The sequence below is a fragment of the Saimiri boliviensis genome, chromosome 16, assembly GCF_048565385.1.
Source record: "Saimiri boliviensis isolate mSaiBol1 chromosome 16, mSaiBol1.pri, whole genome shotgun sequence".
NCBI lineage: Eukaryota > Metazoa > Chordata > Mammalia > Primates > Cebidae > Saimiri > Saimiri boliviensis.
The window spans coordinates 13,517,960-13,536,551 of NC_133464.1; the positions used below are offsets into that span (position 1 = coordinate 13,517,960).

Sequence of the window (18,592 nt, forward strand, 5' to 3'; positions counted from 1 at the left end):
ACAAAGCCACTTTTATTTATTTATTTGTTGGTTTGCTTGTTTGACAGAATCTGTCACCAAGGCTGGAGTGCAGTGGTGCAATCTCAGTTCACTGCAGCCCCAGCCTCCTGGGTTCGAGCAATTCTCATGCCTTAGCCTCCTGAGTAGCTGGGACTACAGGCATACACCACCACACCTGGCTAATTTTTGTATTTTAAGTAGAGATGGGGTTTCACCATTTTGGCCATGCTGATCTCGAACTCCTGACCTCAGGTGACTCACCACCTTGTTTTCCCAAAGTGTTAGGATTACAGGCATGAGCCACCACACCCAGTCTGTCACTTTGATTAGGATGCCCTTCCAGTCCTTCCACATCTGGCTAGGTGTCATGGCTGCATGATCACATATACCATGCCCTGAAATTCTGATAACTTTGTCACAGTTAATCTCCATGAGGGCAATGACTAGCTGTTTTAATCTCTACTAAATCCCCGGAATTTAGCAAATTAACATGATCAATACATTATTTCTTCCTGAATAAACAACTATCCATCAGCTCCCATAAAATTAAGTATGTTAGGATAAGACACAGTCTCATAAATGCTAACAGAACTATTCATCTCCAGGGCAGGGGTTTTATAAGTGAGTTAACTGACATCCAAGGGTAGGGGTTCAGGTAAGGACTCAAGAACAAGACAGGCTTTGGTTTTGCTTCAGTTTAAAACAAGGTGCACTAGGCCAGGTGCGGTGGCTCACGCCTGTAATCCCAGCACTTTGGGAGACTGAGGCGGGTGGATCATGAAGTCAGGAGTTCAAGACCAGCCTGACCAACATGGTAAAACCCCGTCACTACTAAAAATACAAAAATTAGCCGGGCATCGTCGTGGGCGCCTGTAATCCCAGCTATTAAGGAGGCTGAGGCAGGAGAATTGCTTTATCCTGGGAGGCAGAGGGTGCAGTGAGCCAAGATTAGGCCACTGCACTCCAGCCTAGGTGACAGAGTGAGACTCTGTCTCAAAAAAAAAAAAAAAGTTACACTCAATGAAATACTGTTGGCACTGGGTAAAACCATGCTCAATATTTACCTGTCTCAGAATTTTCAGTCCAGTACCTCTTCCACCACATCATGCAACTTTCAGAGTTTGAAATTTAGGTTTCATAAAACCTGCTCTTCTAAAAAAAAAAAAAAAAAAAAAAAAAAAAAAAAAAAATTCTACTCTATTATAATTTTTAAGTAAAGTATTGCATTAGGGAAAAAAATCAAATTCTACATGGCAATAAGTTCTCAAATTGAAAAGCCACAAGTTTCAGCTATACTACAAAATAGCAGAAAGCAGCTCGTTTCAATGTACAGATATTAAACTTTATTTCATAAAAATGTAAAAGGTTAAACTTTATTTACTAAACACACTTTGTTCTTTGAGACTCTGTCGCCCAGGCTGTGTAGTGCAGTGGTATGATCTCGGCTCACCGCCACTTACGCCTCTCAGGTTCAAGCCATTCTCCTGCCTCAGCCTCCCAAGTAGCTGGAATTACAGGTACATGCCACCACACATGATTAATTTTTATGTATTTCTAGCAAAGATGAGGCTTCACCATGTTGGCCAGGCTGGTTTTGAACTCCTGACCTCAAGGGGTCCACCCACCTCAGCCTCCCAAAGTGCTAGGATTACAGGCATGAGTTACTGCACCTGGCCTTTGTTCTTTATTTATATAAAATAAATGTATTTTAAACAAAACAACATTACGTCTTCACAAACACAGCTTGGCAATATTTGAAGAAAAAGTGGGGCTGATTCTGCTTAACACTCTTCAGAATATTCTTAAGACAGCTCTTACATCTATTAATTATAGGACACCCAATACATGAAAATATGAAAGGACTTAGAACAATAGATTCTGTTAACATAATATTCAATAATATCCTATAATTTATTAAAAGAAAATTTCTAACATAATAATCCCCCCAAAGTGGAAGAAAAAACACATACGCCAGGTATGATGGCTCACACCTATAAATCCCAGCACTTTGGGAGGCCGAGGCAGGCAGATTATCTGAGGTCAGGAGTTTGAGACCAGCCTGGTCAACATGGTGAAACATATCTATCTCTACTAAAAATTAAAAAATTAGCCAGGCATGGTGGCGTGCACTTGTAATCCCAGCTACTTGGTGGGCTGAGGCAGGAGAATTGCTTAAACTGGGGAGGGGGAGGTTGCAGTGAGCCGAGATTGCACCACTGCAATCCAGCCTGTGCAACAGAGCAAGATCCTGTCTGGGAAAAAAAAAAAAATCGAATATAAAAATTTCATCTGAAGGCATAAAACAAATTTGATGCTATTCATTTCCTTAAAAATTTTTCATTTGAAGTGTTTACAGTATTTTTACTTTCATATTATAAGTAATACAATTGAGAAAACAAAAGCATACAAAAAAATTAAAAATATGTCAGCCAAAATGCTCAGAGGATCGTATTATTCCCGATGGCTTCCAATTAGGAGGCAGGAAAAAGAAGGGTCCAATGATATCTTTCTATTCTATTCTTCTGAGTGACAAATATCCCCGTGATCCACTCTTTCTGTAATCCCAGCTTGTCCTGAGGGAAGGCACACTCAGGTTCTGAAGTCATTTAACTCCTTTGAGCACCGATGAGGAAAGAGTTACAGGAAAGTACTAAGTATATAATTCCAAAAGAGCCGCTTAAGAAATAAAGAAAAAGTAAAGAAACCAAGCAAACCAGTACCCATTTATTTTATTCCAATTACAACACAACTCACATTAAGTGGGCTCTTATCATCCAACCCAACCAGAAAAACGTAAAAAGAGTTAACAAAAATCTGGTGCCTTTTCTGCAAGCCTCATTTATTTCTTAATACCTGGAGCACGGCCTGTGGGGCAACCAAGTCTAGCAGTTAAGAGCTCAGGCATTGGGCAGGAGCAGTGGCTCATGCCTGTAATCCCAGAACTTTGGGGTGGATCCCTTGAGGTCAGGAGTTCAAGACAAGGCCGAAATCCCGTCTCTACTTAAAAAAAAATTAGCTGGGTATGCCAGCAATCTCAGTTACTTGGGAGGTGGGGATTGCAGTGAGCCAAAATAGTGTCACTGCACTCCAGTGTGGGTGACAGAACAGACTTCATTTCAAAAAATAAAAGTGGGGGGGCACAGGCGCTAAACCAGAAGGCATGGGCTCCAATACTGCCTCTGTGACTGTAACTAAATTACTAGAGTGCCTGTCTGGTATTCGGTTTCCTCATAAATGGACATAATAACAGTATCTATCTCATAGGGTTATTAAAAAGATGAAATCAGTCAAGGCTGCAACGCATTAGAACAGTACCTGGCTCACAGTAGGCACTTAATAAAGGTTAGTAACTGTGAGAAAATGGGCAGTCCACCACCCCAAACTACCATGTTGGTACCTTCCCTGACTGGCCTTAGTTGTTATAGTCTGTGTCATTACTCATCTTCTGAACCTAAATACCATAGAACTAATCCTGGCACTATAATACTGGAAAAAAACATGTACTTTACCTCTCACAATGCACTGGATCAGACAATCTATCAACTCAGTATTTATGGTGAACAGGGCAAAACAGAGGAAAGCCCAGAAAACACTACAACAAACACAGGCAAATTGGAATCATTCTCCCCAGATGCTAAATAACCCATACATTTTGATACTGGTATTAGTGTCAACACTGACTGCCATCCACGATTCAGACAACATTGTCCTCACTTGCTACTGCCTATTTACCAACCCTTAATTTTCTACTCTGTGGATAAGAATCCTGCTACCCATTCATATGAAAGCCACTTAGGAGTTTACTTTCTCCAGCTGGTTCTAGAAGGAATCAGTGACTGTTTATGGAAAAAAAAAAAAAAAAAAAAAATTTGTTTCAAGACACTGTAGGTAAGAGCTGTATCTGTACCCCAAAATCCCTCCTCAAACTATTCTGCATTCATATATAAAGTAAAGCAGAAATTTTTTAACAATCCTACACTCAGGAATGGCTTTCTGGCTTCCACATAATCTAGTTAACTCCAAGTCAGGCAGAAGATTCTTTCTTCTTTAATATACTTTCAAATCTTTCAGCCAGGCAGAGTGGCTCATGCCTGCAATTCTAGTACTTTGGGAGGCCATGGGGGTGAATCACTTGAGGCCAGGAGTTCTAGACTGGCCTGAACAACATGGCAAAACCCTGTCTCTACTAAAAACACAAAAATTAGCCGGGTGTGGTGGTACACACATGTAAACCTAGCTACTTGAGAGGTTCAGGAACAAGAGGCACTAGAAACTAGAAGGTGGAGGTTTCAGTGAGCCAAGATCATGCTGCTGCACTCCAGCCTGGGTGACTGAGTGAGACTCCCTGTTTCAAAGGGGAAAAAAAAAGCCTTCTAAAATTTAGTACACTTTTCTATCATTGTAAAAACAGCATAGTAGACATAATTGAGTCTTTTTAAAAATATATATATAAAGCCTTTGAGGCATCATCAGGAAAATCAATTATTTTTGGTTTAGCAGGAACAAATATAGTAATGTTTAATGTTATACTTTCTAATTGCTAAGACACAGCTTGTCTCCAACTTTTTGGTTTTTGTTTTTAGGGTCTTTTTAAAATGATTTCCTTTACACTAGCTTTTTTAGTTATTTGCCTCCTTCTGCTAAAGCAAGAGTACAATTTTTAAAATCTGGCTAATTAGGTGATTAAAAAAAACAATTACTACTTTAAATCTACACTGCCTAATTTACAAAACTCATTCAAATATATAACCATACTTTGTTCTGTGGTGTAAATGTGTATTACTATTTCCTCTTAATGAACAATTAGAACTAAAAGACATTAAATGAATTTCCTCCAAAACTGGTGTGCCCATAGGTATTACAACCAAATGCAGTAGTACAATAATCAATGATCCTTCCCTCTGCTTCACACCTGACATTGAACAGATGACATAATCCCACGGATTCAATTTCCACCGTCTTTCTCAACACTATCTACTTTGCAGCATACAATACTTTATTTTAGGGGTCTGCCGTTTCTTGCCTGGATTAGAAGAGGATCCTAATTTGTCTACCAACTTCACGTTTTGCTCTGCTCCAAACCATTTTCCACACAACAGAACAAAATGAGTTTTCTAATGCTACAATTCTTTCATGTTAACTCTCCTGCATGAAATTATTCAGAGGCCCCCCGAAACTACAAGAATAGCCTTCAAAATAAGTTGCATCACATTCAAGGCCATACATATCTGTATCCTAATTTTCTCTCTAGCTTCCTTTCTTACTGCAGCCCCTTATACTACAAATCTGCAGCTTTCCAGAGTTCTCACTGTCTCTCACCTCCAAGCTTTCTCAATAAGATGTTTCCACTGACAATACAGCTATGTCTATCATCGATCTCACTTTTTATCTAACTCACTACTACTCAGACTTCAGGTTTCATTTAGCTATCACTTCCACTGGAAAATCTGCAATGACACCCTAAAACTAGGTTACATGCCCATCCTATATGCGCCCCTGCCCCTTGAGCTTAGCATTATCAAAATGTATTCAATCCCCTCAATACTTGTAGTCCTCCCAAAGGAGGGTTTAAGCTCTTTGAAATCAGGGTCTGTGACATGTTATTCATTGCTAAAATTAAAAAAAAAAAAAAATCCCAATTTCCGTCTACCAGTATCTTCATGTGCATGCCTTTCTCTCTGCTTTCAAGTTCCTGATATCAAGGTAATGAAATCTTGAATAAAATTAAATTTGTTAAAGGCAAATACTTGATACCAAATGATTACTTGAGAATTACATTTTGTAACATTAGTTTCTCTCTGAGGAAAAGGATGATTCAAGGACAGACTTATAAGCCATAAAGAAAACAGTTCCAGAAGACCACTGAAGTACCGCACACAATGTTTTAAAGGAGTACGAGGAAACTGTCTCCATGTAACATCCTAAATATTCAAATAAGAAAGAAACAAAGGTTTGAAGGAGAAATGTAACAAACCAAAATTGTACCATAACTGGTAGAAACTACTTGGGGGAAGAAAAGTGGAATATAGTCACCAAGGAAAAATATTTAGTCTTAAAAATACTGTAGGCTAATTTTAAAGAACAGTAAACATTTTTTAAAAGATAGAATTACCTATAATTGGTATATGCACTCTGCCAATGCAAAACTATTGCTAACACAGTTGTTAAAAACACAAGATATTCCAAAATTTGGTTAATTAATTTGGTAAACTAATTAATTTGGAATTAATGGTATATTAATTAATTTCAAATTAATTAATATACCATTAATTTCCATCAGCAAATTTCTATCTGCATAGATATCCTCAAAAGTAATCTTCTACTCAATAAATCTAAACTAGTAAATGTGAATGGTGTAGCTCCAACTGAATGTGGAGTCACTATACAAGAAACCTAAATTAATAGCCAAATTTAAAAGAAAAATATGTATGTCCTCTAGATAAATAAACAAAAACAAACTAAAAATAAAACTAGCATGAAAAATTATTTCTATTGAGCACAGTGGCTCACGCCTGCACACCTGTAATCCCATCACTTTGAGGGGCCAACACAGGTGGATCACTTGAGGTCAGCAGTTCTAGACCAGCCTGGCGAACATGGTGAAACCCTGTCTCTACTAAAAATGCAAAATTAGCCAGGTGTGGTGGTGGATGCTTGTAATCCCAGCTATTCAGGAGGCTGAGGAAGGAGAATTGCTTGAATCCAGGAGGCGGAGGTTGCAGTGAGCCGAGATCGCACCACTGCACTCCAGCCTGAGTGACAAAACAAGACTCCGTTTCCAGGAAAAAAAAAAAGGAAGGTCTGGATGCCTGACAGTTCCTCAAAAAGCTTAACATAGAATTATCACATGACCCAGCAATTCCACTCCTTTACATATCCCACTAACTTAAGAACAGATATATGGCCAGGCACTATGGCTCAGGCCTATAATCCCAGCTCTTTGGGCAGCCGAGGTGGGTGGATCACCTGAGGTCAGGAGTTCAAGACCAGCCTAACATGATGCAACCCTCTCTCTATTAAAAATAAAAAATAAAAAAAATTATCTGAGTGTGGTGGTGGGCGCCTGTAATCCCAGCTACTTGGGGAGGTTAAGGCAGGAGAATCACTTGAATCCAGGAGGTGGAGGTTGCAGCAAGCCGAGACCATACCACTGTACTCCATCCTGGGCAACAAGAGAAAAACTTTGTCTCAAAAAAAACAAAAACAAACAAACAAAAACAGATATATAAGCAAATACTTGCATACAAATGTTTGTAGCAATATTAATTGCAATGGTCAAAAGAAGGAAGTAACCCAAATGTCTTTCAACTAATGAATGGATTTTTTTTTTAAGTGGTAAAATCATACAATTGAGTATCAGTCACACACACACAGAAAAAGAAAAACTGACACATGCTGTAACATGGATGCTACATTTTGTTTGGTTGAGTCCAATGTTAAGGTCTATCTAAAGTCCTTATTTTCACATATTTGCAGTTACAGAATTTCTTTTTTTTTTTTTTTGAGATGGAGTTTCACTCTTGTTACCCAGGCTGGAGTGCAATGGTGCCATCTCGGCTCACTGCAACCTCCACCTCCTGGGTTCAGGCAAGTCTCCTGCCTCAGCCTCCTGAGTAGCTGGGATTACAGGCACGTGCCACCATGCCCAGCTAATGTTTTGTATTTTTAGTAGAGGCGGGGTTTCACCATGTTGACCGGGATGGTCTGGATCTCTTGACCTCGTGATCCACCCGCCTCGGCCTCCCAAAGTGCTGGGATTACAGGCTTGAGCCACCGCACCCGGCGAGTTACAGAATTTCTATTTAATCTTTTCTTTTCTTTTCTTGTTTTTTTTTTTTTTTTTTTTTGAGATGGAGTCTTGCTCTGTCACCCAGGCTGGAGTGCAGTGGTGCAATCTCAGCTCACTGCAACCTCCGCCTCCCAGGGTCAAGAGATTCTCCTACTCAACCTCCTGAGTGGCTGGGATTATAGGCACATGCTACCATGCCCAGATAATTTTTGAATTGTTAGTAGAGATGGGGTTTCATCATGCTAGTCAGGCTGGTCTCAAACTCCTAACCTCGTGATCAGCCCATCTCAGCCTCCCAAAGAGCTGGGATTACAGGCGTGAGCCACCACACCTGGCTTTCTATTTAATTCTTAAAATATATTCAAATTCTCTTGTGAAATTCTTTTTTTTTTTTTTTTTTTTTTGGAGACAGAGTTCTGCTCTTGTTGCCCAGGCTGGAGTGCAATGGTATGACCTCAGCTCACCATAACCTCCGCCTCCCAGGTTCAAGCAATTCTCCAGCCTCAGCCTCATGAGTAGCTGGGATTACAGGTGCCCACCACCACACCCGGATAATTTTTTGTAGTTTTAGTAGGGATAGGGTTTTGCCATGTTGGCCAGGCTGATCTTGTACTCCTGACCTCAGGTGATCCACCAGCCTCAGCCTCCCAAAGTGCTGGGATTACAGATGTGAGCCACCATGCCCAGCAGGAATTCTTTATATATTTATCTATTTTCTCCATATTTTCCTCAAATTTCTTTAACATATAAATCATAGTTATTTCAGCCATTTCTAATATCTAAAGCATATGTGAATCTGTTTCTGTTGTCTTTTATTTTTCCTCTTGGTTTTTGGTTTCTTTGGTGTCTCTAATAGACGTGACTAATCAATATATACTAAATGGCAATGTGTATAAAGTGGGTATATGTATAAAACTTATCTCCTAGAATATTATTCATTCAACAAATACTTAGTGAGCACTGACTATATCTTAGGAACCATATGCATGTGATACAGTCAAGAGAGCAGCATCCCTGCCATCAGAAGCTTGCACTCCAGTATAGGAAGAAGATATTTACCTAATACTAAAATAGCCTTCAAGGCCCTAAAAATCTGAGCTCCCTACTACACCATTATCTTTTTTGCCTTATCTCTAAATTGTCTCTCCTTTGGCTATTCCAATCACATGCCTCACTGTTGCTTATTCAGTAGCAGGTACACTTCAACCTCAGCCAACAATCTTGTGCTTGTTATTCTTTCTGTCTAGTATGCTTTGCTCTTCTCCATGGTAGCAACATGACTTGTCCTGCCACTTCCTTAGATAGTTTGCTAAACCTGCAGTTGGTCCTCTATATCATTGGGTTCTGTATCCATGGATTCAACCAATCACAAGTGGAAAATAATCGGATGAAAAGAAAAAGAAAGAAAAAAAAATACAACATTAAAAATACTACAAATTTTAAAACACAGTATAACAACTATTTACATAGCATTTACATTGTATTAGATATTATAAGTAAACTAATAATAGGTTAGAATAATAATATAATTCTAATAATAGAAGGGCTGGAAGCAGTGGCTTATGTCTATAATCCCAACAATTTGGAAGGTCAAGGCAGGCAGATTACTTGAGGTCAGGAGTGCAAGACCAGCCTGGCCAACATAGTGAAACCTCGTTTCTACTAAAAATACAAAAATTAGCTGGGCATGGTGGCACATGCCTGTAAGCCCAGCTCCTTGAGAGGCTGAGGTGGGAAAACTGCTTCAACCCCGGGAGATGGAGATTGCAGTGAGCCGAAATCATGCCACTACAGTCTAGCCTGGGTGATAAAGACTCCACCTCAAAAAATAAATAAATAAAAGTTTTTAAAAAGTACACAAAAGGATGACAGTAGGATATATACAAACACTACCCCATTTTATATAAGGTACTTGAGCACTGATAAATTTTGGTATCTGAGGGGGTAGGTACTGGAACCAATCCCTTGTAGATACCAAGAGATGCCTTTATTTAAAATTGTGAATAGAGCCCCATCCTCCAGCAGTCTCTCTCTCTTATGTTTCACCATAGAACATATTATATGTTTCATTATTTGTTTATCATCTTTTTCGTTCTTCTGTAGTATAAGCTCCTGGAGGGTGGAAAAATTTGTTCAGCCTCTTTTTTTCACTACTATATCAACAGCACTTCAAACAGTGTCAGACAAATAGTGTGTACTTGGTAAATATCTACTGAATCGATGAATGAATAAATGATTTAAAATGTGATGAGTTAAGAGTAGGGTCCTCAAAAAAAAAATACATCCGAGGGCCTAATCTAATGGAGACAGTTAAGGAATGCCTATGTGAGAAATTTACACCTAAGCCAAGACCTAAACAATGACTAAGCGACAATCAGGAATGAAGACAGAAACAGAGATGACTAAGTACAGAAATTTCAGGAATCTGAAAGATGTCAAGTATGATGGATACATACAATGCAAAGGGCAGACTGGCACAGTATCAATTTGAAGACAGAGGCAAAATTCAACTATTTAAAACATTTAAATGAGTAGTCATTAAAAAGTTATTAAAGATAGGCATATGATCAAAACCGGATTTTTGATGACTCAAGCAGAAGTATCATGAATTAATGGATAAGAATTCCTATACGCCAATAGTAAACAATCTGAAGAAGATAACAAGAAAATAACCCCATTTATAATAGCTATGAATAAAATAAAATTCCTAGGAATAAACTTAACCAAAGAAGTGAAAGATATCTACAATGAAAACTAGAAACACTGATGCGAGAAACTGAAGACACAAAAAAATGGAAAGAGATTCTATGGTCATGGATTGGAAGAATTAATATTGTTAAAATGTTCATACTGTCCAAAGCAATCTACAGATTCAATGTAATCCTTATCAAAATACCAATGACAATCTTCACAGAAATAGAAAAAATCCTAAAATTTATACAGAACCACAAAAGACCAGAATAGGCAAAGCTATCCTGAGCAAAAATAACAAAACTGGAGGAATCAAATTACCTGACTTCAAATTACACTACAGAGCTACAGTAACCAAAAGAGCATAGTACTGGCATAGACCAATGGAACAGAATAGAGAACCCAGAAATAAATCCACATATCTACAGTGAATTCATTTGACAAAGGTACCAAGAACACACCTTAGGGAAAGGACAGTCTCCTCAATAAATGGTGCTTGGAGAATTGGATAACCATATGCAGAAGGACAAAACTAGATCCTTATCTCTCACCATATACAAAAATCAAGTCAAAATGAATTGAAGATTTAAATCTAAAACCTCAAATTGTGAAACTACCAAAACAAAACATTGAAAACTCTCTAAGTTGTTGGTCTGGGCAAGGATTTCTTGAGTAACACCCCACAAGCAAAGGCAACCAAAGCATAAATAAACAAATGGGATCACATCAAATGAAAAAGCTTCTGCACAGCAAAGGAAAAAAATCAACAAAGTGAAGAGACAACTCACAGAATGGGAGCAGAATATTTGCAAACTATCCATCTGACAAGAGATTAATAACCAGAATATATAAGGAGCTCAAACAACTCAACAAGAAAAAATATATAATAATCCAGTGTTTTAAAATGGGCAAAAGATCTGAATAGACATTTCTCAAAAGACATACAAATGTTAAACAGGCATATGAAAAGGTGCTCAACATAACTGATCATCAGAGAAACAAAATACAATGAGGAACCATCTCACCCCAGTTAAAATGGCATTTATCCAAAAGACAGGCAACAACAAATGCTGGTGAGGATATAGAGAAAAGAGAAGCCTCATATACTGTTAGGGGAATGCAAATTGGTATGGCCACTGTGGAGAACAGTAAAGAGGTTTCTCAAAACACTAAAAATAGAACTGCCATATAATCTAGCAATCCCACTGCTAGGCATACACCCAAAAGAAAGGAAATCGGTATATCAGAGATATCTACCCTCTCATGTTTACTGCAACACTATTCACAATCACCAACATTTGGAAGCAACCTAAGTGTCTATCAACAGACAAATAGATTTTTTGTTTTTTGTTTTTTGGCTTTTTCTGTTTTTTTTTTTTTTTTTTTGAGATGGAGTTTCGCTCTTGTTACCCAGGCTGGAATGCAATGGTGTGGTCTTGGCTCACCACAACCTCTACCTCCTGGGTTCAGGCAATTCTCCTGCCTCAGCATCCTGAGTAGCTGGGATTACAGGCACACGCCACCATGTCCAGCTAATTTTTTGTATTTTTAGTAGAGACGGGGTTTCACCATGTTGACCAGGATGGTCTCGATCTCTTGACCTCGTGATTCACCTGCCTTGGCCTCCCAAAGTGCTGGGATTACAAGCGTGAGCCACCGCATCTGGCGACAAATAGATTTTTAAAATGTGGTACATATATACAGTGGAGTACTATTCAGCCACTAAAAAGAATGAGGTCTTGTCACTTGCAACAACATAGATGGAACTGGAGGACATTATGTTAAATGAATTAAGTCAGATACAGAAAGACAAACCTGACATGCTCTCACTCATCTGCGGGAGCTAAATTTAAAACAGTTAAACTCACAGTGATAGAGAATAGAATGATGATTGCCAGAAGCTGGGAAGAGTAGTGGGGACAGTAGGGGTAGGGGATGTGGGGAGGGTTAATGGGTACAAAAATACAGTTAGATAGAATAAGATCTAGTATTTGACAGCACAACAAAGTGATTACAGTCAATAATATTTTATTGTACACTTTTGAATAACTAAAAGTATAATTACAATGTTTATAACACAAAGCCATTATAAATGCTTGAGGTGAAGAATTAAAAAAAATTAATTAGATGGAAGCAAGAATGACTACAAGGGGACTAATTAGAAGGCAGATGGGTCGGATGCAGTGGCTGATGACTGTAATCCCAACACTTTGGGAGACCGAGGCACACAGATCACCCGAGGTCGAGTTCGAGACCAGTCTGGCAAACAAGGTGAAACCTTGTCTCTACTAAAAATGCAAAAATTAGCCAGGTATGGTGGCAGGCACCTGTAATCCCAGCTACTCAGGAGGCTGAGACAGTAGAATCACTTGAACCTGGGAGGTGGAGGTTGCAGTGAGCCGAGATGGTGCCACTGCACTCCAGTCTGAGCAACAAAGAGTGAAACTCCGTCTCAAAAAAAAAAAAAAAAAAGAAGGTGGCAGATGAAGTAATCCAGACTAGATGATGGTAGCTGGAATTTGGGGTTGGTTAGCATGGGCAAAGAAGGAAGTAAATGGGTTAGAAAGCTGTCTAAGTGAATCTTCCACAGTTGCATTTCTTAAGAATTACTCCATGTTTCTAGCTTAAGAAACTATGTGGAAAATGCTACTGCCTTCCTAGGCAGGAAAGAATGAAGGATAAGAAGTTTCGAGCAGGGATAAGCAAACATGTACTTCTTCTTTTTTTTTTTTTTTTTAGATGAAGTCTTGCTCTGTCTCCAGTCTGGAGTGCAGTGGCGTGATCTCAGCTCACTGCAACCTCCACCTCCTAGTTAATGCAATTCTCCTGCCTCAGCCTCCCGAGTAGCTGGGACTACATGAGCACGCCACCACGCCTGGCTAATTTTTTGTATTTTAGTAGAGACGGGGTTTCACCATGTTGGCCAGAATGACCGTGATCTCCTGACCTCGTAATCCACCCACTTTGGCCTCCCAAAGTGCTGGAATTACAGGTGTGAGCCACCACGCCCGGCCAGCAAACTTTTTCTTAATGGATCAGGAAGTAAATATTTTAGGTTCTGTGAGTCACATAGTCTACTATGTGGCCCATGAAGTTGAGTCTACTACTCAACTCCACCACTGTAGTGGAAAAGCAACCACGGACAATATGTAAATGAATGAATGTGGCTGCCATCCAATAAATCTTTATTTACAAAAATAGGTGTGCATGGGCCATAGTACCAATCTCTAGGTTCAGGAGAAAGATGAGTTCAGCTTTTGACTTGTTAGTTTCAAGGTGCCAAGAGCTATCTATTTAAGATGCAACTGGATATTTAATTGTGAAGTTCAGAAGAAGTATACAGAACAGATACATAGGTTTGAGATTGGTCAGAAAAGTGGCAATTGGCCAAGTGTGGTGGTTCAGGCCTGTAATCCCAACACTTTAGGAGGCGAAGGGGACGACAGACTGTCTGAGCCCAGGAGTTTGAGACCCATCTGGGCAACACAGTGAGGCCTCCATCTCTACAAAAAATAAAAATGTAGGCAAGTGTGGTTGCACACGTCTATAGTCCCACCTATTCAAGTAGCTAACATGGGAGAAGCACTTGAGCCCAGGAGGTTGAGGTTGCAGTGAGCCGTGATTGTGCCACTGCACTCTAGCCTGGGTGACAGAGTAAGACATTGTCTCAAAAAAAAATAATAATAAAATAAAAAAGAAAAGGTGGCAACTGACGCCATGAAAATAAGTAAGATTTCCCAGGCCAAGGTAGCACAATAAAAAGAAGAAATGTCCTACTCAGAACCCAGAATAAAACTACCATTTAAGGAAGAAAGATAGGAAGAACAATCAGGAAGGAAACTAAGAAGGGGTATTCAAACAAGCCAAAAAACACAAAAAATTAGAACTGAGTAATGTGCCAGAAGTGAATATGTCACGAGGGAAGTATGGACTGACCAAGAGACTCAAATGCTTCTAAGGGATTGATGTAAGATCAAAATTCAAAATTATATGTTGGATTTAATAAAGGGAAGAGGTTGCTGGTAGCCTTTCCAAGAGAAATTCAGTAGGAATGAGGAAAGAAGCTAGACAGCAAGTAAAGATTAAGTGAAAGATATAAAAATGAATGTGAGGAAGGACAATTCTAAGAGCTTTGGCTCTATAAGGGAAGAGAGAAAGAAGATGGCAACTAGCTGTAGAGTGATGGTGCTTTAAGAATGGAAGAAACATTTGTTTCTTTCCCACTAAACTGTGAGGACTATCATCATGTGTATCTCATCACCACATTCTTCCCACATAACTAAATGACCGATACATTTACTCACTGAGCATTTTCAATAGCAATGGTAATAGAAAGGAGCTAAAAGACAAGGAGAGTTTTAAGACACAAAAGAGAGAAAAGATAATCAGTAAAAACCATATCCTGTGAAGGCTATAAAGAATACATTTGGAGAATAGGAGGAGGAACTGGCTTTCCAGAGAATGTGGAACACCTCCTCCTCCTCCTAAGAGGGAAGAAATAAAATGGATAAACACAGATAAAAGTAAATACAGGTAAATATGGGCAAGAAGCTGAGGATATTTACTAATCACGGGGCAAAGTTTTCTAATTGTCTTCTGACGTATGAAATGGTCTTGCACAATGAAGAACAGGACAACACAGAATGACAAAACCATAAGAAATGCTGAAATGAAAAGTCCCTGCAGGCTAACTCAAATCACAAAGTTAAAACTCTAGGAGGACTCTCTTCTAACTGGAAAAATCAGAATAATTTTTCATGGGAGAAGGGGAAATTGCATACTCCAATTTCTGCATTTCTCCCTCAGAAGCCTTCAGCTGCAGAAGGCCCTTGCTAAATGTTTGCAATATACAGCTATCTATAGCTATACCACTTCCACCAGAAACATGATTATAATTTACATATTATACACATGGAGAGAAGTTCGAGATAAAGATATAAAGAGAAAATCACATTTAACACATCAAACACATACCACTATTAAATGCAATCCAGAGATATGACAGTACATTTCTTAATCACCAAGTTTTTTCCTATGAAAGTCCGAGGCACTGCTGATTGATCAAATACAATGCTCAAATGGTTTCTCACTCTTTCTAATTTATGCTATTTAAAATAAGTGAAGCTGGCCAGGCACAATGGCTCACACCTATAATCCCGATACTTCAGAAGGCCAAGGCAGGAGAATCACTTCAGCCCAGGAGTTTGAGACCATCCTGGGCAATACAGTGAGACTCTCATCTCTACAAAATAAAAATAATTAGTCAGGTGTTGTGGTGTGAGCCTGTAATCACAGCTACTTAGGAGGCTAAAGAAGGAGGGGTTCTTGAGCCATGGCAAGAGAATCATTTGAGCCTCAGAGTTCAAGGTTTCAGTGAGCTATGATTGCACCACTGCATTCCAGCCTGGGCAACAGAGTGAGGCCCACATCTCTGAGAATAATAAGAAAATAATCCAGTTGAAAACACTGATGTTTAGCCAGATGCAGTGGTTCCTGCCTGTGATCCCAGCACTCTGGGAGGCTGAAGTGGGCAGATCACCTGAGGTCAGTTCGAGACCAGCCTGGCCAACATGGTGAAACCCCGTCTCTACTAAAAATACAAAAATTAGCTGTGCATGGTAGCAGTTGCCTCTAATCCCAGCTACTCAGGAGGCTGAGGCAGGAGAATCACTTGAACCCAAGAGGTGGAGATTGCAGTGAGCCGAGATGGCATCATTGTACTCTAACCTGGGTGACAAGAGAAAGAGTCCATCTCAAAAAATAAAATAGAAATAAAAATAAAGAAATAAGTAAAAACACTAATTTTTTAAACATATATACATGTATGTATGCATATGTGTATATATATATATATATATATATATATATTTATGTATATATACGTCCCAAAAAAGCAAGAGTTACAATTTATCTTATACTTTTGACAAAAGATTTAACTTGATGACATATACAATAAAAGTTAAAGTAGCTTCTCACCTTGACTACTCCATCAAAGCCAGGGATTGTATTAACCTTTGCTTTCTTAGCTAATAATTTGCTTTCAATCTTGTCACCCATGGCTTGAATAGCATGTGTGTCAGGTCCAATGAAAATGACATCTTCTGCTGCCTGTGGAGAAAAACAAGCCAAAATTTATAACAAGAACATTATGGCGCATGATGTGGAGTCACAATTTTATAAAAAGAAAAGCCCATATGTATGTTTACTAATCATTTTTATTGCAGAAACAACATGTTTTTGAGCCAACACATTAAAATACTATATTGCATACAGTACATGCAGGATAGATACATGCAGCAAAGTTGAGTCAAATGAAAACAACCGAAAGCACTGAAGAACTCCTGCTGGATATTAACAGTGTGCTTTGGAAAAGCCACTTTATGACATTGTATTTGTATATAATGTCCTGCCACCTAATCTAGCCAGTAAGTTCACCTGTAAACACCTTATAAATGCCTGTGTTCTCAAAAGCCTGCAGGATGGTGCCTAGTATAACACAAATATCCATATTTACTGAATACCAATTATGCACCAAGCTCTGAGCTAAACATAGGAGATAACATGGATGAAGATAACAGGATATTAACAATTTCCAGGAGATGTGAACAGATCACTGACACCTCAGAAAAACAGACAAAAGAAAGCACAACATGTTTACATCCTTGTAACTACAAAAGATGAGTCAAGAATCCAGTGGGAATTTAACTGGGTAGAGTTACAGTTTCAATAAAAACCACTCTTACAAACCACACTGAGTACCCTGACAATGGGTCTACCTCCCTGTTTATGCCACGACAATAAACAAAATGCTAATGACTTAAACAGATCTAGAGACAGAACAAAATATGATGTCATTACAGGGCATGGTCTAGAAAAGTAATGGGGGTGTTTGCTGAGATAAAGGATGAGGTCATTACATGAAGTTTTAAAGGTAAATATAAAATAGGAAAAAACAGGCCTATATGCTGGGCATCCTCGAGGAAGTTGCCTAACTGCTGATTGTCCTACAACTTTGGCAGAGTTACTATAAACAATAAATCGCATATTTGTATATTGCTTTTACATCACCTGTTCATTCCACATTAGCATTGCTGCCTGCAATGAATGTTGGCTTGGGAAAGGAAATTGGTTCTCCTGGTGACCAGGGCAGCTAAGTAGCCTGTTGCCTGGACTGCTCTCCTGGCCATCGTGACCCAGGAGGAGTAAACCCACCCTGAGCAGGAAGTGGAAGTAGAACAGGGAATAAATGCAAGGAATATACCAGGAGGTAAATATTTAGGAGGTGAGATGATGACTCCAATTTTACACATGCTGAGCTGAGATGCCTCTGTAATAGTCAATAATTCATGTTCAGGAGGCAGATATAGAAGTATAAAGGTTATAAGACAAGTCCAGGCTGAAATACAGATTTTTTGGGGATTTGGAGTCTCGCTATGTCGTCAGGCTGGAGTGCAGTGGCACAATCTTGGCTCAGTGCAACCTTTGCCTCCTGGGTTCAAGCGATTCTCCTGCCTCAACCACCCAAGTAGCTGGGATTACAGGTACACGCCACCATGCCCAGCTAATTTTTGTATTTTTAGTAGAGACAGGGTTTCACCATGTTGGCCAGGATGGTCTCGATCTCTTGACCCTGTGATCTGCCCACCTCAGTCTCCCAAAGTGCTGGGATTACAGGCATGAGCCACCACACCAGGTGAAACACAGAATATTAAAGGCATCAAATATGGGACAGAATTAAAAGTTGTGAATGAAATCATTCAGAGAAAATGAGTAGAAAAGCCAATGCCTTTAAATTCAAGATGCATGCTTCTTTCCTGCCCAAAAGCAACACAAAGGAAAAGGGAAATTTTAGACCCTGAGTCTAAAGCATCCATTTCTTTGAGTGACAATGTAGGTAATATCTGACTTGTAAGTTTGATTAAAGAATTAAATAAAATAACATACAGGAGGAAAACTGTATTTTCCTTCTACCCTTCTAAGTTTATGGCTGGGCACCTATTACAAAACACAGATTAATGGGGGGAAAAAGCATACACTTTATTTAATGTAAGTTTTACGTGACACAGGAACCTGTATAAGGAAATGCAAATTCAAAGAAACTGTTAAACTTGA

At 39.1% G+C, this 18,592-nt stretch overlaps 1 protein-coding gene across 7 annotated transcripts in view; it reads right to left on the minus strand.

Annotated features, from left to right (window-relative positions):
* The window catches only part of PCCA (propionyl-CoA carboxylase subunit alpha), a 445,241-nt gene that overhangs the window by 308,957 nt on the left and 117,692 nt on the right, over positions 1-18,592 (minus strand). For all 7 annotated transcript variants that reach the window (XR_012514288.1, XR_012514289.1, XR_012514290.1 and 4 more), the window contains one exon: positions 16,457-16,588. Coding sequence is in view for 3 of the 7 variants with exons in the window: in XM_003928223.3 (XP_003928272.1) it covers positions 16,457-16,588 (132 nt within the window). In the remaining 4 variants the exon portion in view is untranslated. The remainder of the gene's footprint in view (positions 1-16,456; positions 16,589-18,592) is intronic.